The sequence below is a fragment of the Vidua chalybeata genome, chromosome 13 (assembly GCF_026979565.1).
Source record: "Vidua chalybeata isolate OUT-0048 chromosome 13, bVidCha1 merged haplotype, whole genome shotgun sequence".
Lineage (NCBI taxonomy): Eukaryota > Metazoa > Chordata > Aves > Passeriformes > Viduidae > Vidua > Vidua chalybeata.
In genome coordinates, this window is record NC_071542.1 from 5,242,306 (window position 1) to 5,268,944 (window position 26,639).

The 26,639-nt window shown below is 39.2% G+C and overlaps 2 protein-coding genes and 1 long non-coding RNA gene across 7 annotated transcripts; 1 reads left to right on the top strand and 2 right to left on the bottom strand.

The window, feature by feature from the left end:
* Nucleotides 1-6,675: 6,675 nt before the first annotated feature.
* Nucleotides 6,676-8,412, bottom strand: LOC128794763 (uncharacterized). The gene is made up of 3 exons (XM_053954962.1): nucleotides 8,386-8,412; nucleotides 7,919-8,192; nucleotides 6,676-7,844 (listed from the first exon to the last, which is right to left on the bottom strand). The coding sequence occupies exons 1-3, from the start codon at nucleotides 8,410-8,412 to the stop codon at nucleotides 7,420-7,422; spliced, it is 726 nt and encodes a 241-aa protein (XP_053810937.1). The 3' UTR covers nucleotides 6,676-7,419.
* A 211-nt stretch (nucleotides 8,413-8,623) lies between these two features.
* Nucleotides 8,624-24,336, top strand: BNIP2 (BCL2 interacting protein 2). Of its 5 annotated transcripts, none has more exons than XM_053955222.1 (12): nucleotides 8,624-11,487; nucleotides 12,155-12,282; nucleotides 12,787-12,936; nucleotides 13,625-13,692; nucleotides 14,452-14,625; nucleotides 16,451-16,627; nucleotides 17,251-17,353; nucleotides 17,470-17,601; nucleotides 18,229-18,315; nucleotides 18,436-18,534; nucleotides 19,925-19,960; nucleotides 21,874-24,336. In XM_053955222.1, the coding sequence occupies exons 5-12, from the start codon at nucleotides 14,490-14,492 to the stop codon at nucleotides 21,920-21,922; spliced, it is 819 nt and encodes a 272-aa protein (XP_053811197.1). In that variant the 5' UTR covers nucleotides 8,624-11,487; nucleotides 12,155-12,282; nucleotides 12,787-12,936; nucleotides 13,625-13,692; nucleotides 14,452-14,489; the 3' UTR covers nucleotides 21,923-24,336. The 5 variants fall into 5 exon arrangements, with proteins under 5 accessions (XP_053811197.1, XP_053811194.1, XP_053811195.1 ...); XM_053955219.1 differs by having other exon boundaries at nucleotides 12,787-12,917; XM_053955220.1 differs by having other exon boundaries at nucleotides 8,624-8,919; nucleotides 12,148-12,282; nucleotides 12,787-12,917.
* LOC128794920 (uncharacterized) lies at nucleotides 15,617-26,635 on the bottom strand. The gene is made up of 3 exons (XR_008433310.1): nucleotides 26,431-26,635; nucleotides 19,244-19,396; nucleotides 15,617-15,860 (listed from the first exon to the last, which is right to left on the bottom strand). It is a non-coding gene; the product is annotated as an uncharacterized LOC128794920 (long non-coding RNA).
* Nucleotides 26,636-26,639: the final 4 nt, after the last annotated feature.

Below are 26,639 nucleotides of genomic sequence, written 5' to 3' on the forward strand. Positions count from 1 at the left end.
CCCCCATTTTCCCCTGGGGCCGAGGGGTCCAAAAACAGAGATCATCTTCTTCCCGAAGACAGAGGGCATCACCATTCCCTCTTCAGCTTTCCTCGTTTCTCGCCATTCTTGTGCTGTTCGAAGCTGAAACAGGTCTCCCTGGGTCACCACTGCATCCCCCTAAAATGCAGTCTCTATTGCAGGAGATTTTGGTTCAGTCCATGGCTAACAAGAAAAGTCCAGCCAAAAGCTACTTCATCATCTCCTCTCACCTAAATATTTCTTCTTCTAACATCTCAGGTCCCGGACTATCTCTCTTCTACTACAAATCAAGGAGGAGTAATACTTTTAAAAAAGCCCTCATTTCCTGGAAAGGGTTAAACGTTCAGACTCCCTGGATGGCTGATATCTCGGTCCGGTGTTCCACCTCCCACGCTGGACATCCCCCCCCCTTCTCCTTCTCCTCTGCCGGCAAATTTCCAGGTGCCGCCAGGCTCTCTGTCTCTTTCCCTCTTGGGGGGGGGGGTGGGCAAAGGCATCTCCACTTCTTTCCACCCTTCCGTCCACAGGAGCTGGCTCGGTTCCAGACCCTCAGCCCCTCGGCCTACCTGGACAAGGCCGCGTGGCTTCCCCTCCCCCACCCAGCCTGAGGCTGGGCAGGGGAGAGTCTGCACTCTCTGAACCAAAGAGACAGTTCCCCTGGGAGTTCTTGCTTTTAACCCCCTGTGTTCTCAGAGGCGTGTCCATACTTTCAGTGGTCACTCCAGGTGCCAATATCCAAACCTGACCACTGATTGGTTTGACCCAACTTCCTGGAAAAAATTCACTTCCATGTCAAACCACGACAGTCAGGTTGTAAACTGTGGTACAGGAGAAGTAGCTAACTTTCTGCTCTGCACCCTGTGTCACAGGACAACCTCTGCCAGAAGGGTGCAGTTGGGCTGGGGCACTTTGCCAGTGCTGCAACAGGCAAGGTGCAGCACGAACTGGGGCCTTCACAGCTGTGGAAAGGTAAAATCTTGTTTGCTTGTTGAAGGTCTTCCAACCTCCAGCATAAGTACTTCTCTTCTTTATTTTTACCCATGTGTATCTGATATGTTTAGCCCTAGCACCTGAAAGCTTGGGTGTTTTCTGTGATGTCAGTAAGTAATGTTTGGGGTTTGGAGGGGTGAACTGCTTTCTTGAGGTTTTATATTCGTTTGGTTTTTGGTCACCAGCTTTATTAATGTTCTCTGAGAATTCTGCTAGACTAGTAGGGTATAACCAAGTCCAAAGTCTCTTTACAGAGTACACAAGGAATGTTTATCCAAAAGTGGTAAAAATGATAATTTTACCCCAGCAGAACTGCTTTCTTGTTTTCTCAAGTTTAACAGATAATTTCTAAAAATTATTCATCTATTCCCAAATTGTAGTAATTTTAAACACGCTACTACTTTAATCAAAACTGCCACTGAATTCAGGGAGGCCAGATTAGGCACAAAAAGAAGTTTTGACTTTAACCAATCATTTAAGTGATACTCTATGATGCTTGAATAAATGAACCATTACATCAATGTTCCTGCCTATTCAAAAATGAGAAAAGTTTGTCTTAGAAAATGAAAGTGTCTGAGCAGTCAGGAGTGAGCATTTAATTATTGGAGAAGCTGAGTTCAATCCCAGGACAGAGCAGAAGGGCTGCTCAGAACCAGGTACCTCAAATTACAGCACTTTGAGCACAGATGTAATAACCCCACTCCAGTGACCCTAATTTAAGTATATTTACTTTCTTTAATTTTGGTCAGTCTAAATGACAAGCTGCTAGAATTTTCAGATACTTTCAGATCCAACTTTTGTTGATCCAGGAATTGATCCTAAGATGACTGGTCTTGTTAATCCATTTCCAGCCTCCTTTTCTCCACTAGTTTGCCTACTGGAGATTACAATTTCTTGGTTTCCACTGGTCAGATTAATCATATATCTTCACCTATCTCTATGAAATCAAGCTTGAGGGGATTTTTGAGTGGGTTTGGGTTTGTTTTGTTTTTTGGTTTTGTTATATTTTGTGGTAGACTTCATATGTTATAATCTTCAGCAACCATCAGCTATCAAGTGCCAGAGCTAAGGCCTGATTAAGGCAAAAATGGCTTTTAGTATAATCAGGGTTAACAGCACTCCCTCTTAGAATGCAGAAATGGAAAAAGTTATTCTCTGTGGCCAGCAGCCTGGGCATGAGGAAGGAAGTCATCAAGGCGAACTCTTTCCTCACTTAAGGAGATATTATACAAAACATTAAACCCAATGAGGGTATCTGTCAAAATCTAAAAGACTTCATCTCTGCTGTTATCTACCTTCCATTATGGATTAATTTGACACTAATTGCAAAAATGATTTAATTTAGCTATTCTTCAAAAAAATACTGTTAGAAAATTAAAATTAATGGCCAGGATAAAATCCAAGTATTCTACCTGAATAAAAGCTTGGACACTAAGGGCCTGATACAGAAAGCTTAGATAGAAATTACCTCAAAAATTGCATTTAATACAGGAAGCAACAGAGAGCTAAAAATTGATTTAAAAAAGAATGTGACAGGTATCAGTGGAGGAAAAGTCAAAGTTGTGTACCACTGGAAAAGGATGGCAAAAATCAAATTTGGAGCATTTTAACTCTAAAAATAACTTTGGTACTATATTTTTTTAGACCTAAAAAACCTCAAGAAATTACACATTGTTAATTCCACACTTTTAGTTACCCAAATAGCAGAACCTAGTAAATCAAGTGCCTATTAGCTATGTACTGGACAAACCAGAGAATGTGATTTTTAGAAGTAGTTTTATAGTTCAAAAGTCAAATTTGTACCAGCAAACTAATAACAGCTTTGTGATGTTCCTCCAAATTCCTATTTCTGATAAAGGCACTGTGTAACATGATAGATTCTCATCTGTACCAGATGGCACAAGTCCCTGAAGAATCATGTGCCAGCTGTTCAGAGGCAGAACACAACACACTCCAAGCACACTTGCTCTTTCCTCTCACAGCCTTGCTGTGCTGGCACTGGGGCTGCTCAGCATTCAGAGCAGCAGAATCTGTGTGTCACAGACTCTCTGTGTAGCACATGTGTGACAGGTGACAGTGCCATACTTTGTGCTCCTACTATGAGTTTGTTCCCCTGCATTGCTTTCCCCTGTTAAGTTTGGCCTAGACAGGCCTGCCTTGTCCAGGGGTCAGAAGGGAAATGTTCTCCAGCACACACAGAATGTGATTTCCTTCCTCCTGTTTGCATTAAATGAAGGGGTGCCATTCCAACATCTTCCCAGTGCCACTGGACTTGCCTTGCTCAACAGTACAATGGGAAACACAACTGCCCCAGCCTGCTTCCCTTGTGCTCTGTGTGCCTATTTAATGTGGTCAGCAATGTGTACAGCTTGCAAGGGAGAATAAGGCTGATTCTAGCACATGGTTAATTAAGACATTACAGTTAGCTATTTGCTAGGCAGGCTCAGGGGAATAGTAATAGGATATGGAGTCTTTCACCTTAAGTTCAGTCATTCTTACCCCCAAATTCCCAGGTAGTGATCAGTAATTTCTCATTAACCCTGACACAAGCTGAATCCAATTCCACTCAGGCATGTGGATGAGTTCTGAGCACATGTCTGCCAACAAGGAGTGTCAGTATCTCTGGTAATTAAATTTCAAAGTGAAGAACCCCACTGCTGTAAGTGAGCAGCAGAAGTTGATGTTTCCCTGTGGCATTATTTTCACTCCTCTGTTGTTGTTGTCTCCAAACTCAACAGCTATCATAAGCTGTCATAATATCAGCAGATACAGATTTAGGTTTTGAAGGCTACAAATTGACTATTGTTCTTAGGTTCTCCAGTAAGACAAACAATTAGTAGTAATACCACATAAAAGTTGGGAAAACATAGTTTAAAAAATACCCAACCCAACACCTAAATTATAATGCATCTCCAAGAAGTCCTTAATTTCATGATCCTACCTGCACTACCAAGAATGTAAAGAATCATTGGCTCTTGACATCATTCTCTTGCCAAGGGCAATTACCTATTCTGTATGCATTGCCTTAATCATGTCAAGTTGTGTCCCATAAATTTGCATGTCTCCCAAGGAAGCACTGTGCATTGCCAGCAGCCTGATAGGCCAGATCAAAACAATTTCCTGGTGTGTGTTTACATCAGCTTTTGGCTTCTGAGCTGCTCTAGCTGTAGTTGCTCTGCAAAACAGCACAAATTCCCTCTCTCTGAACTGAGCTGCATCAGAAGTAGAGGGGGGAGTAAGCAGAATCTGGATGGATGCATCGTCCTTCCCAGAACTGAGCAATGCTTTCTAGATTAATGAACTGCAAATCAGCTACACAAATGAAACCACATGCTAGAGATGAACACAGTCCTCTGAGATGGGCTTGTTGTCACAGTCAGAAAGGGAGAAGGAGAGAGAGCACACACACATGTGTGACTAGGGGCGTAATGAATGTCAGCTTCCCTCCTGCCTCTCTGGGATATGTGAGAATGACAAACTCTCTGAGGAACAATTCCTTTGACTGGTTCGTTGAGAAAAGGAAACTTGTCATGCTGCCAAGAATAAAACTGCTCCCGGGCTTAGTTTTGAATTTTATAAAGTGAATAAGTGAAAAATGTATACACATTCATTTCAGACCCAAGCCATGAATAATTAAAAGAATATATAATTGTACCCAGTTTTCCCCTCAAGCTCAACCAGGAAAGATATCTTCTGTCCATGTAACAGGGAATTTCGTGTGTTTTGTGTTTTTTTTCCAGGAGCTGTTGGAAGTGAGTTGAACGGAATGCATCCTGCATGCAGGTAGGAATTACAGCCTGACCATCAGAGCACACAAAAACACGAACTCAGAACTCAACTGTTTTTCGTATCAAGGAAGTGGCAGATTTTTTGATTATGCATAAATATTTTCCTGGTATGAGTTATCCACAATTGATACTGGATTTAGACCACAATATGATAAAAATTATAATATTAACACAGCATTATTTTGGACATTAATACTGCAAATGGCAAAGATTGGACATTTTTATAAGGCACAGGAAGGTAAGAATGTTTACCTTGTCAAAAATAAATATGCAGAAAATAACCTCAGAAAACAAAAGTTATCTGTATCTGTTTCCCTTTTCTGAGACAGGCACACTTCCCAGTACAAATTTAGGAATGCTGAATTAACAGTATACAACCACACATTGGTCTGCAATTCTACTGCTGTACTGGAATTATCTAGTGGTACCTACCTGGAAGGAGATGCAAGAGATCTATTGCTTTTATTTTTATGCATTATTCCCACAATTAATAGGTTCCCCAATTTTCAGCCAAAATGAAATTCAGGATTAATATTCATTTTTCTTGAGAGCATAGTATCAGGAGTCATGTATTTAGTACCTTTCACTTGCAATACAGAAATCTTATTTAAAGAGTAATAAAAAACATTAACAAATTCTGTAAACAAAACAATCATTATACATCCCCTCCCTTCCAAACACAGACAGGAAGTTTCTAATGGGTAGCAAGCTGGCTCTTGCTTCCTCTGATACCAGTATGGCTGTTTGTAGCCAACACACTGTGATGCTCTCTGACAGAGAAAAAGATATAAAACTCCCTGAAAATCATACACAGAGGGGATCAGTAGACTGTATGTAGGTAATAGCTATGTCCTTGAAACAGCAAATGTGTGGGATTTTGTTTGACTCTAAGAAGGATGCACATTTTGTACTTCTGCAGCTAAATTCCAAACACAAGTTCTTAATGTAGACCTGACTTAGAACTTGGCTTCTTTTCAACAACAGTGCATTTGTCCAGAGACAGAAAAAGACAAAACACCAGAGGGTGTGTTGAGGGATGTGAAGTGAAAGTCTGCTTAAGAACTAATCCACTACAGCATCATGAGCTGTACCTGAAGTAGCTCAGGAAGCTTGGGAAGAGAGAACACAGGGACACAGACTGTGTGAGGGTCACTTCCAGATCAATAACTTACCTCATGATATGCAAAGACTGTGCAACCCAGCTATCACTGCAGTGGGACAACTGAGTGCAACAGAATGGCTTTAAAGAGGAGATGATAGAAATATCAGAAGTGAAGCAGAATATTATATACCACCTACCTCTTACCCACATACCTGAAAGCTGCTACTCTGTAACATGTTGATCTTAAAATTTCATATCACTGTTGTCCAAGGCAGGAGCCAAATTATTTTTATGGACTACAAAAGCAAAGTAAACTACAACCCAAAAACCTTCCCATCAAAAAAGGGCAAAATAAAGTTGCAAAAAAAAAAAAAAAAAAAACCCACACTAAAGTATATGGATTTCCTGTATAGGGAAAATGGCAAGGAGGAGTTCTGTACAAATGCAGTCTCCACATCCACCCCCACTGGGACAGACTTTCAAATTAATGTTTTCAAGTTCCAACATTTTTGAGCTGTTGCCTGAACCAACTTGAAAGGGAGGCATTTCCTGTCTAGTTGATGGGGGTTTTTTAGATTACTAGAAAATGTTTTTCTAATATGTAAAACGTGAAAGGACTGTAAAAAAGGGGAATGTTTTGTATTCCACTACTTTTGATGACTAATTTCTATTTAAAGGTTAATTGTCAATTATGTCAGACCCCAAAATTGTGTAACAGTTGATTTTCCCCATGCATACAACAGAGCATTATTCCTTCATGACTGTTCTCTTTGGTAATGCTTTCATGTCAGAAACTGCTTATATTTGCAATTATCTGATGCTTAAAAATATAATTATTCAACATTCCCCAGTCATTGGCTGTGACCTTTTGTTTGCTTATTTTCTCGGTTCAATTTGAGCACATGATGGATTTCCAGCTATCTTGTGCCACCCCGTGTAAGAGATGGGAAATTACACAACTTTCTGACCACTGTGACCTGAGTTCGGCATTAGAGTCCTGCAGATGATATTTTTTCATTTTGAATACATTTTTCAGTTTATCAGCAACTGAAGCACATTTCAAAAAGAATTGAAAGTATTTAATATGACAATTTTTATTAAAATGTGATTTCTTTATAGTTAAGCGAGCTCTACCTTTACATTTGTAACTTTTATATGATAATGTATACAGCCCTCAGGCCATCTGCTGTGCATGATACTAGTTCTTTATGAATATATTTTCAATTTTCTAATTAATATATCTTCATAATTGTGCTTTTCTCCCTGTTATTTTTTTTTATTTGCTGGTTGGTGCTGCTTGCTTTTTCTTCAGTGGTATTCTTCTTTCTCATGTTTTCCTCCATGCATTTTTTGCACCCTTATATCCCTTTTTAATTCCTTCCACACTTCTGCATTTCAGACACAGTCACTCCAAGTTCATTTAGTATCCTAAAATAAAACAAACTTTGTTGCTATCGTTGTGTCTATTGGTCAATAGATCAGCTGTGATCAAGTCAGTAGCTGTCTGTATATTATGTGCTAGTGGAAAGTTTTAAACCTTAGCCAAAACTTTAATTCTAGTTCTAAACCTAGTACCATTACAATTTGGCACGTGAAAGAGATAAAAGAAATTGGGTTTATCTGCCTTTCCATGATATTACTGTGATAAAGGTCTGTATTTTGGATGCTGTATTTATACAGGTGAAATTGTAGCTGCAAATTATGTGGCGATTCTGAGGTTTGCCTCGGTACTTCGGCTACCGCTATGTTAGTGCTGACATTACCTGTGCTCCTTTCCCTCATGCAGGAGGTTCCCCTCGTGCTTTTGACACTCATTTTACACCTCTTTGGGCCCCTCGGCACGGCACTCCAGCCCTGCACGCACAACTCAGCGAGTGGATTTGACTTCCTTCCATCCCGTATTCCGCGGGGCGCGACCCAGGATTCGAGCTCTCGGATCAGTCCTGCGACAAGCGGCACGGGCCGTGGGGGAGGGCGGTACCGAGTGCAGGGACAGCAGCTAATCAGCGTTAGTTACCTCCAGCCGAGGGCTGCCCGGTGCACGGCCCGTCCCCGCCGCGCTCCCGGGCGGTGGCAGCGCCCGTCGGCCCGGCGCCGTCCCTCAGCCACAGCAGAGGCGGCCGAGGGCACTTGGCCCGTTCAGCCTGGAGGAGACTGACGGAGGAACTCACTGCGGGCTGCAGCTTGCTCCCGAGGGGCAGCGCAGGGGCAGGCACTGATCTCTGCTCTGTGGCCAGGGACAGGGCCCGAGGAACGACTGGGGCAGGGCAGGGCTGGGTATCAGGAAAAGGCTTTCACCGGGAGGGTGGTCGTGCACGGAACATGGTCCCCCAGGCAGTGCTCACAACACCAAAGCTGACACAGTTCCAGGAGCGTTTGGACAACGCTGTCGGGCACGCGGTGACGCTTACGGCGCCCGAGCCCGCCCGCCCTCACGGCGGCCGTTCTGCGGCTCCGCTGCCCCGCCCGCCCTCACGGCGGCACGAGCCACGCCCCGCGCTGGTCACGCATGCGCGCGAATATCCGCGCGGCCAGGGCTATCACGTGATTCGGGCGGCGGATGCGGTTCCGGGTGAGCGCGGGCGCGCAGCACAGCGCGGCCCCGAGCGCGGCGCGGCCCCGCTCCCGCCAGATACGGCCGCGTAGGGGCGGGAGCGCCGGGCCGGAAGCCGCGAGCCGGGCGCGAGGCGAGGCCGCGGCCCGGCCGCAGGTGCGCAGAGGGCGGCGGATTCAGCGCTCTGGCCTGGCCTGGCGTAGCCGGGGCGGCGGTGAGCAGGGACCCCGCGGCCGGGCAGCTCCTCGGCTCCGCTCGGCCGCGCCCGCCGCTCCGCTGCCGCCGCAGAGGGGAGGGCTGTGAACCGTAAATCTCCGAGGGGAAAATCCCCTGCCCTGCCCCCTCAGGATTTCGCGTGGCGGAGCTGTTCCGCTGCAGGCGTAGCGAACGCGCAGTACAGAGCCGTGTCGCGGAAGTCAGAGTTGCTTTCTAGTGCCTTTTGTCTTAGTCCCTCCCGATTTCCTGTTAGTAATGCAACACTAAATAATGGTTGATTATTTCTGCTTGACTTGTATGCGTGTTTAAGTCCTGGGTATTTGGGCAGGGTAGAAATTCTTTGGGATTGTTTTGAGAACAATAAGTTTGAGTGGCGCAGAAATACAGACCCTTCTGTTGCTCTGCATGTGGAGTTTAAAGTAGTATCCTCGGGAGGAAAGCAAGAGTTTTCAGAAGCTTTCTCTTTTAGTTGACAGATTTCTCTGTGCTTTGATGCTGAGAGAAGGGAATAAAAGGAGACAATTGATCTGTTATTAACTATAGTCTTTGCATCGTCCCATTTTGCAAACTTGCAAGTGGTAAAGTCTGGAGGTCCATCTTCAGCTTTGGGAAACTTGTCCTGGATTTATGGCTAATCTGGCCACGTTCTAAAAGCCACTGGAATTATAGAAGCATTTAGAAATTGCAGTGAGCTGCATCCTGTGGGTTGTGTACCAGAAGGTGTCTGTTCCTTAGGCTTGCTGCAAAATCAGATGTGAAAATTACTCTTAAATGCGCCTCTTTAATGCCTGAAATTAACTTGACACTCAGTCAGTCAAGTTTAGCTTTAATGCCTGGAATTAACTTGACACTCAGTTAATGTTTCTGTTGACACAGTAAAGTGAAATGTAAGGGGGGAAATATAGGCTAACCGTGTTTTGAAGTTGATTTTGACTTTTTGAGATGGAAACAGCATTCTGTTCTTTGCCAGTCAGGTACATTGTTCAGTAAAAATGCTTGACATTGTAATTGTCCTGCAAAGTTAAACTTTGTATTTATTCTATTTTAGATCAAGACTAAATATAGGTGTTTGTATTGGATAGGCAGATGTGACCATGGAAATGTCTGGCTTGTAATTATTTGTGTGCTTGCCTGAGAACTCAGAGATGAAAACCTAAATAATAATTTTTGCAAGCAGCCTTTAACTTAGTAAATAAAATGATCTCATGCTTTCTGTTGTTCTTTTGTCCCACCGCTGCTGCCACCCCTTTTTTAGGTATATGGGACAGACCCAAGTCTCTCTTTAGCTGTACTGTAAATTTTTATAAATGGCAATTTTTAACAGGCTTCTTAACACTGTTGTACTTGATATGACAGAACCTACCAGCTGAGGCAGCTTAGTATTAATGAGAGAACTTTGAAAATGACCTATTCTTCTAGGAAAAAAGGAAGAAAACACTGGTGTTTGACCTCTGGTGCAAGCAGTGACATTCTTCAGATGCAAACTTAAGTAGGTTTAACCTGCTGTTCTGGAATGGAAATTTGTTCATTAGCTGTAGTGAAAGAGCAGTGGGTGAGGATAAGATCAGTCTTGCTGTTCTTAGAAACCAAACCTTTTTGAGCTGGCCATGAAGAGTGCTAGGATGAGGTACAAATTATTTGGGTTTTTTTCTACATGACTGATAAATACTTGCATTATTAAAATTTACATTTTCCAAGTTACATTTTTAGATTTTAAGATTTACAGCTGAATAAAAATGGCTTTGGCATTTTATAAACATGTCAGCAGTGCCACAGCAGGGGTAGAAAGACTATTCTAAACTTAGCTTTAGTTTGCATAAGCAGAAGTAGATTTTTTTTTTTTTGCCTGCTAGTAAGCATTTATATCAGTTGATGTAAAATAGCTCTGAAGTCATCACTTTTCTAACTTCCTTGAAAAGATTACCCTTCCTTCATGATTTCTCATTCTTCTAGTTGACAAATGACAGTGCTTTTATCGGTGGGACTAGAAGTCAAAACATCCAAACCATCTACTTAGTCTGTGTGTTAAGTAGGATGCTGAAAACCTAAATTTGGTTTTCTCTGAAGTTTCACTCCAAGCTTGCTTTGTAAGTTGCTTTCAGGTGTCCTACCTGGTACTTAACAAATGATTGCTTTATAATCTACCTTCTTGAGAAACTGCTGATGAGAATTCTGCAAGTAGTGTGAGGAGTGTTCCATAAAAGCACCTTAAGCTTAGGTAACAGCACCAGTAGCTTTTAAACTCTTGTCTTAGTATAACAGGTTTATCCCAGTGTGATGAAGTATGTGCAGGTAGAAATGCTTCTGCACTGAAAGGCTGTCCATTTGAAATTAATAGGTGTTACTTGGTGTTTGGTATTCTTCAGAAGTGCGGGAAGAAAACTGTTCAAGTTTTGGAGCAAAGCCCTGCTTTCAACTGTCTGAGAACTGTATAGAAAATGCAGTGCAAGTGAGCTCAAGGGGAGCATCTTACAGCCACCAGCACAGTGACAGGCTTGGACGGGGGTGATATTTCGGTTTTGACTGCCAATTTTTTGTCCTTTAACAGTGAAGTCATGAGTTAAGATTTTCTTTCAGGATTATAGTCACCTGCATATTTGCATCAGCTGGTTTGTTCCATGCTGCTGGAACCAGCAGCCTTCTTCCACCACTGCATTCTCCTGACTGCTGAGCGCCCCTGGGGAAACTCCTTGGGCTTCACCTCAGTGTCCTGAAACAAGCACATGGAGAGTTCTGCACACATTCACTGTTACTGCTGAGCCAAATGAGATCTTGCCTCTGAGCAAATATTTAAAACACTCTGTTGCAGCCAGCAGGTTGGTGGCCAGGAGTATCCACACCTTGTATGCTGAGAACATCATCAGCTTGGTGAGAGGCAGGAGTTGTTTCCAAGCAGAGCTTTAGTCAGGACAAACAGGGAGAGTTTGCAGGCCACTGGCTGGGGCAATGGCTTCACACTGCTGAAGAACAACAACTGAGAGGTGCAGGTGCTGAATGTCTCAAGGAGAGTCTGGCCCTTCAGAGGAACTAGGTTCCTACCTTCTAGAAGTTTTATTTAAATATTTTCTGGGTAGGGAGGCAGGGAAATGTCAGTAAAACAGGCTTAAATTGAGATCATTAGTGCTTACTTTGTAGTACTGCAGTTTTACAAAAAGATCACTTAATTTTTCTTTGTTAGTCAATTTGCATAGCGTAGCTTTAAGCATTGCAGGACATTTTAAAATCAGGTCAGGAGAAGAAAAAATTTGATTTGTCATGAAAGGAAAGCTGGTTCTACAGAACAGTAAATGTAATTTGGTTTTCAGCCATTTAAAAAAATATATCTCTGGGTTAATAAGGAGTATTGGTTGAATTCAAACTTTGTACTTACTGCTGTTCTCTGTTGATTGGTTCTTTGCAAAATTCCATGGTTTCTTGTTTTGATGGGTGTTGGTTTTCTTAATATCTTCATTGATGAGTTTACCTGTTTCTGCCAGTCTTTAGAGCCAACACAGCCAAGAGCTTCACCTTTTATGTCAGCAGAATGGTTTACCATGTTCTATTATTGGGGATTCCTCGTTGCTGGTGATGGGTGAGCCTGAAAAACTACAGCTTTACTTGCACATCATAGGGTGAGTTCTCCAAAAACACTGTCTTAAATAGTTATTTTTAAAGTGTGTTGTTAGAGAGGTTTTTTTTGGGTTTTTTTTTTTTTTTTTCTTTTTAAATGGCTTGTAGTTGAGATCTGACCATCTGGACTTTTTCTCAAAATATACACTTATTAATTAGCACCTATAGAATCTACAGACACTCCAGGTTTCTTACATTTTGGAGTGAACTGGTGTAATCATAAATGATACAACAAATTGCTCAAGGCCTTAATTTAACTGAGGGGTTGATCCTCCTTGACTGCTTTAAATCCCTTCCAACCTAAATTATTATGGTATGATAAACCATTCCATGAGGAGTTCTGTATGGAAAAAAAAAGTAAAATGGAAACAAACAAAAAACTTTTCCCTGTATTGTTTTGGTTTTATTCTGCATCATACCTCAACTTGATGATAAGTTAAAGGATGTGTTGCAAGTATGGGAATTACCACATTATTGAACTAACACCTTCTGTTATGTTCCTGCAGCACCTCTTTAGCCCATTGTGCTGAAGACCAGAGGTTCTGCCTGATCAGGAGTCTCTGTTAGCTATTGAAGTGAGCTGGAGAATGGAAGGGGTTGAGTTTAAGGAAGAGTGGCAAGATGAAGATTTTCCAAGGTTTTGAATTATTTTAAAAGTAATTTGGATCAAACACATAATGTCAGCAATAAGCTACCTCTTGGTCTTCCTGGTGAACTAATACTCAGTAATAATCTTGAAGTGATTTCCATCAACATAGCAGTTTTGGAAAGGTTTTGTGGCATATTTCTTAATGATTGCTACTGTTGACATTTTCAGTGTTTTTGAAATGAAGATTTGTAAGCTTGGCTTTGTTTATTTCCTATGATAATATTTTGTAACTACATTGTTTGCATATTACTCCCAGTGCCTCATGGCCCAAATATTTCATTAAGCGAAATTTCTGAGGAAAGTCTTTAAAAGTTAATGCTGCTACTGGTGCTTGGGCCTACAAAAAATTAAATCAGCTTTAGATCCATTCTAAGATAACATGACTAAACTACTTGTGTAATTTATTTCAAGTCAAATTTTGTCAAGCAAGAATATGACAAGTTTTCTTAAGGATGACACACTGGTAGTAGTCAGTGTTTTGGTATTTGTCACAGGATGGGATGGTCACTTGAATGCTGTAAAGGAATTTTCTGCTGCCTTGGTGTTTGTCAACTGAAAGCTTGAATTTAGGCTATAAGTAAAGTTAATTCAGTACTAAAATTACAGTGGGTTTTTTAGTAATGTGCAAGTCTTAATATATGGCATTAAAAAAAAGATCAAAGCAGGTTTGTAACAATAATTTCTTTGTGTCCCAGGCCCCTGCCAGAGGATGATCCTGTTGACTCTGATGCATTGGCTGCAGCTGGAGCAGAAAGTGAAGCTGGTAAGAACATTCCACTCCAGTCCAGCTGACTGCTTCCTACTTAAATGGCTGCTTTAAAGCTCCTTGGTTTGGGGGGATTTTTTGTTTGTTTTGGGGGTTTTGGGTTTTGTTGATTTTTTTTATTTTTTGTTTCATTGGTTGGAGTTTTGGAGGTTTGGAGGTTTTTACATTTAAAATTTTTTTTTTATTTTGTCAGTCTGCTTTACTTGCGGCATTTCCAGTGCTGGATTGGTAATCTGATTTTATTCCTTGTTTTCAACTCCTGTCTAAGTTATGCCAATATTTGCCTTGTACCTTGAAGCATTCTGTGTATTCACAGAACAGATTCGTTAATTTTATGTCCTCACTGTTGTCTGTCAGTATTTTTTTTTCAGCTTGTATATTTTCTATTTTATCAAAGATGGTTGTCACTGAAGCCTAACAAAAGCAAGTGCTAGGGACATGAATCTGTTGTATTATTTGCAAGATTTATTCAGTGTAATATCTGGAGCAGCTCCTGGGACACTTGGATGCAGCAGGCAGGGGTAGTAGTGTCTACCACCCTGCTTGCTCAGACTGTGTGTGTGCAGTGGGTAACTTGAGAACTTTTACCTGCTGTTCTTTCCATCCCCTATTAAAGTCTTACTCCAAAGATACCTTGTTTAAATTATGGGCAATGATTTATAATGCATTATGAGAAAGGACTGAGCTCTTCTGTCTTGGTAATATGCTTATCTAAACTTGCTTTAGCTTTGAAAATAAATAATTTGCTTTCTTTAGATACAGAGGGTAATGAAACAAAATTGAGGAAAAAACTAATGGCTCCAGATATTAGCTTAACTTTGGATCCCAGCGGGGAATCTGTTTTGTCTGATGACTTGGATGAGAGTGGAGAGATTGATTTGGATGATTTAGATACTCCTTCAGAAAACAGCAATGAATTTGAATGGGAAGGTGAGTATTTTGGTTCTTTTGTCTGATACTCTAAAATATTTTCTTATGTGCAGGTCGACTGTTTCTCTAGTAAGAAATAGCTATGATTCAATAGTACAAGAGGAGAAATACAAAGGGAGTGATTAGATTAGGAATTAGAAATAGATGCAGTGACTTTTTAAAGAGCAAATCAGACCTCATCTGATTAGTAAACAGGCAAACAGTTACTAGCTGTAACTGCAGGTAAACTTAGGTGAAGATCATCTACAGATGCATCTAGAAGACTTGAAGTTACGGAAAATCCTCTATTGCAGTAAGTTTTTAAGAATCACCCAACAGAAGAAAGTACCCAAGGTATTTTACATGTGTTAGAAATGAGTTTTAAATGGAGGGAGCCAAACAAAGGGATATAGATTAGCTACTCAGAAGTTGCTGTATTGCAATTTAAGGAGGACTGAATAGTATTTTTAAAAATACTAACTAATACCTGATCTCAAATCTTCCTGTGGTGAGAATGACAAAAGCTCTGTGGCTTTAAAGTATGCATATTTCCAGACTGACTAGAGGCAGTAGAAGAGCTTCTATTTTATGTCAAGGAATTCTGAAATTACTTCATAGGAACTTAAAGTAGCTATAGCCACACTAGTGAGTAATGATCTCAGTTTTAAGACATTAATAGGTGATATATGTTACAGGCAAAACCTTGAGATTCTAACACATTTTATTTGAAATAAAGGTTTGTGTAGGACTTAAAGCACAAATTTTAAACTTGGAGTTTAATGATGTCTTAAGGCCCTCTTTATGGAAGCCAAGAACAGTTGTGTTGGGCAAATTGTTGGAGTTTCTAACATCTGTAAACTTCATGGTTTAGGAATGTCTCTAATAAGTAAATATGTAAACTCAATAAACTGAAAATAAAATAATTTAAAATCCTGAATAAACAGGAAGTTCTCTTCTCACTGTTATGTTTGAAACACTACCTGTGGAGAAAGAAAAACCCTTTAGAATAAGGGGGTGGTTTTGGTTTTTAAATAGCTAAAGGCATATTCCACCATTGCAGTGGAAGTTTTCTTAACAGAGACTGTGTGTTTAAATTTGTAAAAGTATTTTCACTGTTTTAATGAAGAAGAATTGGCATTTAGGGTTACTTTTGCAGTGATGCAAAGGAAATGTTCCGGATGTTTGTGTCTTGTTTTTAAAAGTGTCTGAAAAGGGTTTCTGTCTTTTCTTCCTTTAATGCTGCTGCCTTCATTTTCCTGGAAGGATAGTTTCAATTAACAGCTTTGTTTCGGGAACAGACAACTAACTTGCAGTAGGTTTTTCTCGCTTTGGGTAAGGTCCATGCAACAAAGTCAAGAATCATAATTTCATTGGAGCAAATTGTCCTACAGATTCCTCTCAACACAAATTTCATATATTTTGATTGCACACATGAATTAGATTTAATTTCCAATAGATTTGTCTGCATGTCTGCTTGCAAGGTACCTCAATGTTTTAAATCATGCTTCATGTAAATCTGTGATCAACCTCTGTAATTCTCATTGGAGTTAACCACTTTGTCTATTTTGGTCAAATTCATTGAGGTCTGTGTTCTGAAAGCCTGCAATTAATTAGGCTTCTCCATGAATGGAAATTTTTCACATACTTGTAATAGAGAAAATTAAAGTCAACAGATAACTGCCAACATGAGTTTGTTAATAAAATATCCATGACATCAACTGGTGTGTCTGACTGGCTGAAGAATACCAAAATAGATTAGATAGCAAAGTGGTTAACTTGTGTTGTAGCAGATTGTCACTATGCATGGTATTCATAATGGGTCTTGAACATGTTCTCATTTTGGCAGACGATCTTCCAAAACCAAAAACTACTGATGTGATTAGGAAAGGCTCACTGGCTGAGTACACTGTGGCAGAGGAGAAGGATGATGGTCGCCGCTGGCGAATGTTTCGGATCGGAGAACAGGACCATAGGGTGGACATGAAGGCAATTGAACCGTACAAAAAAGTTATCAGTCATGGTGGTAAGGATTGGTGATGTGCTGTGGGAAACTACTTCTTTAAGCTGAGATGGGGAGGCAGAGGAAGAGCATTGGGCATAAAGACTTATGGTAATTAATTTGTTGCAGTGTTAAGACATGTTTGATAAAATATTTTTTTCTCTTTTAAACTAAAGTTCCAAAATGTACACATGGTCACATGTACTAAAATGCACCTAAGTAATAAGATATATTTATTCTACAGTGTCACTGCTACCTAATTTTTTGGTTTCTAGACTATTGAAAACATTAACTATTGATCTGCTAAGGCAGAAATCAATTCATGACTCTTTCCAGTAGTCTGTAAAGTTTAGGTTGGAAAAAAAGTTGATTAAGAACATAAGATATTATTAAATATACTGAGGTTCTACTCTGAAATGTTGGTTATAGATAGAGTGTTTGACTGACATCAGCTTCAGCTTTAGAAGTAGACAAACTTGAAAAAGATACCTTGATGTTTTCTGTAACTGCATGAATGTGTCCATATGGATGTGTGTATATCTCTTTAAGGTAAATAATGAAAAAGCTTACTGAATGTGCTTGACTTTGTGTAAATGTAGTCAGTGTATTGTCACCTTTGTCACTACTGCTGCTTAACTTCTTTTTAGGTTATTATGGTGATGGATTAAATGCCATTGTTGTGTTTGCTGTTTGCTTCATGCCTGAGAGCAGCCAGCCTAACTACAGATACCTAATGGACAATCTATTTAAGTAAGTCATCATCTGCTTTTCTGAGTTTTTGTTATTTTTAATATATTTGAGCACTACTAGGAATTAACTTCAATATCCATAATCTTCATCTTAAATTTTCTTTGCTGTCTCTCCAGGTATGTAATTGGCACTTTAGAGCTGTTAGTAGCAGAGAACTATATGATAGTTTACCTGAATGGTGCAACAACACGGAGAAAAATGCCAACTTTAGGCTGGCTTAGGAAATGTTATCAGCAAATTGATAGAAGGTAAGAAGCTCTGCAATACTCTCTTACAATATTCACATACTCAGAGATAGACCTATTTAGGAAAAACTGCTATTTAATGTGGTCTCTTCTGGTTAAGATTTGATGAAGGAAACTGGTGTATTGAAAACCTCTTCCTAAGCTAGGCAATGTGGGATGATGCTACAGACATGCCTGGGTAGTGTTGTGTGGTGGATTTTTTTGGTTGGTTGGGGGTTTTGTGTATGCTTTTTGTTGCTGTTGTTCTCAGAGTGTTTTTTAGTGAAAGTAGTACTCTTAGAATACTGAATATTGTTATCCTGTAGAACATCCTTACAACTTAATGTATTAACATAAGGTTAATAAGAGAGGTCCTTTGTCATCCACTTCATCATTAGCTCTGTAAAATGATTTAAAGGAGCTTCTCCTTGGAATGGAATTTCCTTGTCAAATTGATACTGAATCTTTAGTTTTTATTTTACAGTTGTGTAGTATTTTTTCCTCTCATGGAAGTTGACTTCTAATAATGGGATGTCAGAATACTGTGTTTGTGACAGTTGTGCTTCTAAAAACATACTTCTTACATATTCCAAAACCCCTGGTCATGCTGCCTTTTTGTTCTAGTAATTATCCATTGTTTAAATCCTTCAGGTTAAGGAAAAATCTGAAATCGTTAATCATAGTTCATCCTTCCTGGTTCATCAGAACTCTCCTGGCCATTACAAAACCTTTTATTAGGTAATACTCTGGAAGCTTTTTCATAAATAATTCTGACAACTGTTTAAAAGACTGTTTTAATATTGACCTAGTGAAAAATGTTTAGAGTTGTAACTGTACCCTGCATTTGTTCTTCCACAGCTCAAAATTCAGCCAAAAAATTAGGTATGTCTTTACCCTGGCAGAACTAGCTGAACTCATCCCCATGGAATACGTTGGCATCCCAGAATGCATAAAACAGTACGTCTTATTATTCCAACATCTTCTACATTGATCATGGTTTAGGACTGGTAGATGTTGTAATCATTGTTTGGTTTGAATGTAACACTTGGCACATAATGACTTAAATGTGATTACTGCTCTCTCTAAGAGGAGTGTCCATGTGTGACCTCATTGCTAAAGGCAGTTTGGAATGGAAATGTGTAGTCATTTTCAGAGTGGAGCTTTGTGCAATTACAAAGTTGTGGTGTGTGAATTAAGCCTTCTAGACTCATTCCAGTTGTTCTGCACCTTAGTGTGTATATTAAACTGGCTTGTGAGTAAGAAATTGTAGGCATGTTGATACTGAAGTTATTTATAATGTCTTCTAAAGCATTTTAACTAAAATGTGGAACAACTTAAGTGCTGAAATATCACTTGGATCGGGTTTTCATTTGAAGAAAAATGATGGGAAAACACTGAATTCCTACCCATTACAGTTCTAAACTACTTTGGTAAAGAAATGAAGACAGCACCAGTGTTAATTTTTTTTCCTTCCCATTCAGATAAAAATAGCCATTTTAACATCAGCACAATTCTGCTGTCAAATAAGATGATGATCCTTTTGTCAAAAGCATTTGTGAATGCAGTAATAGAATAGAAACCATAAACTTGGGTCTTAAGAAAACCAAATGAAAACACTTAACAATCCTGATGACAGCCTATTAGATAGAGGGTATGGCATACAAACCTTGTCTTGTCTGCATTGTAATAGGTGAGACAAACTGGGGAAAGGTGGCCCAGTGTCATGCAGGCACACCCATGCTGGACAAAGCCTTGTGTCCCTGCAGATGGCTGGTTACTTCAGTAGACATCTAGCTGCTGTCAGTTCCACAGTTTAACTCTGTAAGACAGAAAAACAGTTTTCATGGGGTGGGAGTGAAACACATGACAAAGCTAAGGCAGCCTTGTGCTTTCTTTAGAATTTTTTTGACTGGGGTTTTATGGGTGTGTTACGAATATTTAGACTGTCATTCTGAGTTTTAAAAGATTTCTCTCTGTATTGATGAACCTTTAACTGTTCTGGAAAGTCTGGACATGGTTAACTTAAAGAGTTAATTCTCAGATTTCTGTGGAGGATTATATCTGGCTTCAAACTGTTATGGACACAGACTTTAAATTCTAGTGATGAATGCTAACTCTGTACAAGAGGTCGTACTGAATTCATTTGTTATGTCATAGTAACTAAATCTTAATGGGTTTTTTAATGCTAATAAAGTTGGAGGTAGAGTGTGGTTTTTTCTTAATTATATCAGTTTCAAAATTTGGTAAGTTTCTGCAAATTCTATTGACACTAATACTGGTTTGCAGCTTCTGTTGATTTTGGCCTTCATATGTTATATTTACTGAAACAAAACTTTTCCTCACCAAGGTATGAAGAAGAAAAGTTTAGAAAGAAACAGAAAAGGTATATTCATCTTTTGATTAGGGTTGCATCTAGATAAGACAATTTGCACTGCAACTAACTCCCAGTTGATTGGCTTGCATAAAGGAATAAGCATTTGTAAATATAAACATGCACTAGTGCCCAAGTGTTTATGCATGGCAGCAACTATACTGTACTTGCAGGCAGTATGGAATCTGTAAGAACTCACTCTGGGTGTTCAGACAGCTATTTGCAAATAGTTTCTATTACACTTTTATGTGAGATGCCCACTTTTAAGGGGATACATGGGTTCTCAACTTGGAAGTCTTTAAGAGGCAAAAGTAGTGCTTCTGTATGAACCCATTAAAGCAAATGTCATTGTTTCTAACACGAACTGATCTCTGGAGATGAGCTGTATTTAGATGCTAAGCTGTAGCTATGCATTAGCAGAGATGCAACTCTGTAAGAAATTCTAATATTGAATCTTGTATTTTTGGTATTTGCTACCTTTTTAGTTATTAACTTGCATAGATGCAATCTAAATTAGTATTTTAGTGCTGTTTGTATTTGCAGTGCCTATGTTCCTTCCTAATAAATACTGGATTTCCACTTTATTTCCAGTCTCCTGCTAACTATTCAAGCTATTCCACAGCTGATAAATTTTTGAATGGATATGTTATTTTTTCACTCACTAATAAATAGACTGAAAGATTTTGCTACTAACTTTGGAGTTTTTTTAATTACTTTTCTTTTGTGTGCCTAACTGTTAAGGTTTATTGTCTAAATTGGGTAGAGGAACACTGAGATTGAAGTAAAATGAATTTAAATTATTTCTGGAAACTCACATGTAAATCTAGTGATGTGTTGAACATTCTTCAGGAATTACTCCAATTAAGGGGTAATTAAAAAAATCTCCAGTAGAACAAGCACTTTTTAGTGTCCCTGTTGATAATTTCACCTATACTACCATCACTTTTGTAAAAAGTAATATGTTCTTCAGTGAAAATAAGGTATAGAGATCACAAGTAGAATTGGATACTGAGCCTTCAGTCAGGTAGAAAGCAGCTCCTTTTTATGGATTTGTGGCCCAAAGGAGCTGTCACTGTTTCTATCATTTTGAAAAACTGGCTGGTTATAGTTTGAGAAACTGGACAGGTATGTTAGACAGATTGTTAGAGGTAGTTTCTCACTTTAGAACTGCTGTTGGTTTTAAAATTAATTTATTTCCATGCACAACTTATTTGCCAGAAGATGTTACCAAGATTGTAGCTTATTCTTACTGTAAAGAGGAAAAGTACACTTTGTGCAGGGCTTCCAATCATCCCCTAGTATCTGCAAAGCAGCATTTTGTTTGCTGGTCCCAAGGCAGATAGTAAAAAATAAGGTACAAAATCAAACCCACTTTTATCAGCATGATGGTGAATTGAAGGGTAATTGCAAGAGTCTTAGAAGGTAATAGAAAAGGTATTGTAGTTAAGGAGCCTCTTCACTTTTGTTAATTCAACTAGTGCTGTTACCTTTAATGTTATAGTAGTTAAGCCAAGAAGGTAATTCAGTGCTTATGAATTCATCAGAGTGGTAGTGCTTGCCAGTATTGTCATGTTACCTGTACTGTATTCCTGCTTGCATTTGTTACTATGAGCACAGGCCACGCTTTTTTCTTCTGTAGTCAAACTTCACTTGCACTTTTAAAATGCTTCCTCTCAAGTGCTGTAGTTACTTAAATGGTTTCCTAACAATTTTAATTAATTTCTAGGGGGTGGTAGGAAAATAGATATTGAAACGAACCCAAACATCATGACTACATCAAATAAAAACCTTAATTTAATATTTATTTACTAAAACGTTTCCCATGTAAAAGCTTTGTGTTTTCCTGTTAATAGTATTTTCTTAATAATATGAGCTATCAAACTATGTAAACACAGTTTAATTTTGCTACTTTCTTTGCTAAGCAGAGTTGACCAAGAGCTGAATGGGAAACAAGAGCAGAAAAGTGAACAGTAAGTTTGGAGTCCAAAGAAGACTGAAGAATATGCAGATGGAACGATGCTGTTTGTGCTCCATTACAGTGCATTCTCTGTGTGTATGTATTATATAATCTGTTGCAAAAGGTGCTTTGGACTAGCACAAAATGAACTGCTTACTGCTGTATTGGTTTGTCTTGACTTTAATTGCTGTTTATGTAATCATTTTATATTGCTAAATGGCAAAGAACCCTATGTTTTCACAGGATGTTCTTGCAACTGTTTATCTAAATGATGCATGTTCTTCAGTAAAATATTTATATACCTAAATGTTAAAGGAAAGAGATAATATATATATTTTTATGACTGAACAATATATTGTGTGTACCTGCTGAAGGAATTCATTTGCAGGTAGACAAGGCCATAAGTTACTTGTTGCTATTGTATAAATCTGTTTTGCTGTAAATGGTCAAGTGCATTTCTTTGTTGTCATGAAAACTTGTTTGGATATTAACAATCACATTAACTTGGCTTTCACAAATACAGAGATCCTTATTTTTGTTCATTTACCTTACACAAGCTCACTCCTTTACCAAGCTTCACCTTTGGTCTCTTTCAGTCCATAATTCAGGATGCAGAACTGCAGTTCTGTGGGTGGCAGTTTGTTGGCCAGGAGGTTTAAGCCTAAGCCACAAAAGCTGAACTGTGACTGGTAAGATACCAGACCCTTTTCAGTTGAAGTTGTGACTTTAGATTCTGCTTCAGTGTGTCAAGACTGTCTCAGCTAGCAGTAGGAAATGAGTTCACTGCAGTTCTTTGTGATGAATCTTGCTTGTTTCTGGTGGGAACTCTGGTCATGCTCAGTAGAACCTGGGAGCTACACAGGTATTCTAGCCACAATACCATTTTTAGGCAGAAATGTGAGAAGTCTTATGCTACCTGTGTCATTCTTGTAGATGAAACATCCATTTCTAAAGCTGTTAGTCACATGATACCAGCACTAATTTATCTTTTAAGTGTTTTAAAGGTTGGGGTGTTTTCACTCCCCGCAATGGTGGTAAATCTGTGTCTGCAAGAGGTCTTGGACACAACTAGTGTGTATAGGTTTACTGGGACAACAGTAAAGCACTGGTTGATACATTGTAAAAGTTTGTAACATCTTCTGATAAACATTGCATTTTCCATGTAAGGGCAGGTGTATGCAAATAAATTCATTCAGGAGTTGAGCAATTTAATATGTTGTAGCAAATATATTAAATCTTTGCTTTTGGTGTTTATTGTGCTCACAGTTTTGTCTTAATGGTAAAAAATATCACTTTTTAACTATATTTAATGTTACTCAGTTACCTTATTTTAAAAAAAAAGTTATGTTCAACCAGATTATTACATGACACTGATAGATAGCAGTTGTGAGATATTCCCTGGTCAAGACTTAACAAGTAACAATTAATCCACTGTCTCCAATGACACCTGCATAGACTCTGAGAGCATATGGATGTCAGGTGAGGGAAAACGCTCATCTCTGGAGGTTTACTGAAGTCTATGGTTCAGATACTTTCATCTCAAGATCTAAGTCCTTTTGTTGCAGTAGTTTCTGTATCAGAGTTTCATGGAGATTGATAGGCAGGATGTATTTACACAGCAGACAATACCAATGCAAGTTACCTTGCATCCACTCCATCAGGTTTGGATCTTGCTCTGAAAGCAGAAGACAAATGCACTTTCTTTGGGGCTGTCTTATCTCCTGCTTCAGTTTTGATCTTGACACAGGTTAATGTAAAGTTCACGTCAGTACATGGAGCACTTGCAGCCTGTTTACTTCTGATCCTTTCACGGTGTGGTCTGTACAACCATGCAAATCTGATTTTTACTGGGTTGGCATGTGTCCTAAGCTAAACAGGAAGCATTCTGGTTATCTCATTTCCATTTTTTCCTAACTGATAAAAGGATTAGTCTCAGTAAAATGATATTCTTTGTGGAGGGGGTTGTAGTTCTCTATGTCTTGTGGCTTCCTGAGTAGCTATTCCTCTGTATATGCCACGTTTTCCAAATGATGGGATTGTTAATTGTGTTTCCTGGTAGCCAAGGATTCTACAGTTTCATGCTGCAGTAGTACGATTTCTGTTGGAAATGTGTATGTGCTCATAAATGGTTTATTTCTCTAGTATAAGTTGTTGTGAATGAGTATACAGCACAGCAGTTGTTCTGTCTCTAAAGATAAGCAGCTTGAGAAAGAAGTGTACTAAAGAATTATTCCCCTCTGCCTTCCTGCAGCTCATCATTTAGTGGTGAGATGGATGTTTACAAAAAGCAAAGTGGTCCCAAAGCTATGGATAATGTTTTGTCAAACTTAAGTTTTTTGAAATCTATAATATAATGTAATATATTTTAATATTTAAAAACCTGAAAAGTTGGAATGTCATACTTAAATAAAATTTATTTCAAAAACTTGAATCACTTTGTGATAAGATTCAGTATTGGAGGGAATTCACCTTTCAATGGCACTTCCTTCTAAAAGTAAGAGTAATTTTGCTAGAATTTGGTGACCCCTGTCAAGAAAAAAATTCATGAGTCACTGATTTACCTCTGATTTGAAGGTCTCATTAGTTTATATATATTTACATATGTAGTAATAAGTCATTACCTATCTCATTATTGCTGTGCACAGCTGAAATAGAGATGTCTGGGCCAGTGGCGTCTCACTGTGACATTTCCTAATGATTTCTGCAACAGGGTAAATTCAGAAGTGGCAAAGAAATTCTGGAGAAAATGTCATTTAAAAACTGATGTGAGTAGACTCTGGATTTGCTTGAGTGTTCTTGATCTGTGTAATGTGGCAGAGCCATCTTCTGTTGGAGGGTAATGGAAAAGGATTTAGTGCTGAAGCAGATTGAAGAACTCTTATTCCAAAAAGGGTAGACCTACTTAGAATAATATGTAACCTTGTTCATTACAACACAGTTTGACATATTTTTTCCTTTACTCTCAGTAAACAAGTGAAGAACAGCCCCAGTTGCTGTGAGGAGCATTGTACTGAGACAGCAGCTACACTCCAAATTGCAGCCACTAGATATTAGAGCCTGTGTCTGTTTCAGCAACTTTGTTGCATCATACCCTAAATGCTCCTATGACAGTTTAAAACAGTTTCAGCAGTTAATTGTGTCATGCTTCAAGGTCAGATGACATGTGGTAGCAATGGAATCTTTTATGAAGGATCTCCAGGTGTGTCATGGACAGGAGAAGGTGTCATTGGTGCCTGGTCATGTCAGCTTCACTGATGCTGTCTGCTGAAATGTCTGTAGTTGACTGAAAAATATCGAACTATGCTGTGAATAGGCACTTTATTAACTACATCTGTCACAAGGTAGAAAGTTTCCTGGTTAAAAGCATATTTCTTTCAGTGTAAAATTTTTGTCAGTGTATCCTGCAGATTTATACAGTATTTAGTATCTAGAAAGATGGTTTAAATTCACGTCTTCTCAAAAGCTGTTATCTTTGGAAATGACTTGAAGTCTCAAGTCATTCCAGTCTCCCTCAAAAACCTCGTATGAGGAATGGAGAGGAGAGGGATAACAGCTTGCAAGCTTTTTGTAACCACAGAAGCCTTACAAATCTTGCAGTCAAAATTCTTACTCAGTCCTTGTGGATGCAGGTCATTCTCAAGAGGATTTGTTTCACTGACTGCTTGTCAGAGACACTTGAAACAAGTGCTTTAATGATACTTTTTAAGGACACCTTCTTTTAGTCAGAGTAACACTCTGAAATGTAAGGAATATTTAAGTATTCATATTCTGAAAGACATCTTGCAGCTTTCCTAGCTTCAGAATTCTATGTTGAACTACACTGTTTCTTTTATCACATCTCATTACCCATATTAAACTAACAGGAAAAAAGAGCATTTGTGAGGAGGGTGCAGTCATGTTACTTTTTCATCATTCCCTTCAAGCATGACTGAGATCAGTGAAATTAAAGCCATTCCTTGCTCAACTAGGTTTTTTTTTCAGTTTTTGCAATTTCAACTGCCCAGATTACTCTGATTTACATGATTTTTTTTTTTTTAGTATTGAAAATGATCTGAAGAGAAGCTATCAGAGTGCTTTCCAAAAGTCCTTATCTTACCGTGTTCCTTACTCTAGCTTGCTCAACTGCTAGTTAATATTGGTAAGATTGAATTCCAGGTTAATAATTACAAATAAATATTCATGGAGGACAGATGCTTAGTTTACCAGTGGCTCTGCAGTTCTGCAATGTTTCTTTTTATTAACAAGAAAGACTTGAGCAGTAAGGTGCTCTAATGGTTGAATGGTACTTTGAAGGGTTAAGATAGAATGATTACGCTGTCAATTAGTGTCTGTAAACTTTACTATGCGTGATAATGGGAAACGTGCAGGGTTTAACAAAGTGAAGCTGTAGTAATCTTGCAAAAGCACAGGTTGTGAGTTATGGGTAATAGGACTGGCTTACTTGGGTTAGTAACTCTTCACAGATGTGACTATTTTCCTTTGTCCCTTTAATAGAAAAAATGTAAGTAGAAGACTCTTCACCTACCTCTTCAGGCTATTACGATCCTTTCTTTTTAAATGAGCTCGTTGCCTGCGTTCCAGGGCGTCCCGGGGTAATGCGGTAAACACGTGTGTGAATGTGCTAGCGGTCATTACTCACGGGGTATTTTGACGAGGCGCAGCTGTATCCAGTAAAGGCCTGACTGGTGCAGCGAGTGTGTGACTGCGGCGCTGCTGCCCGGGCCCGGGCCCGCC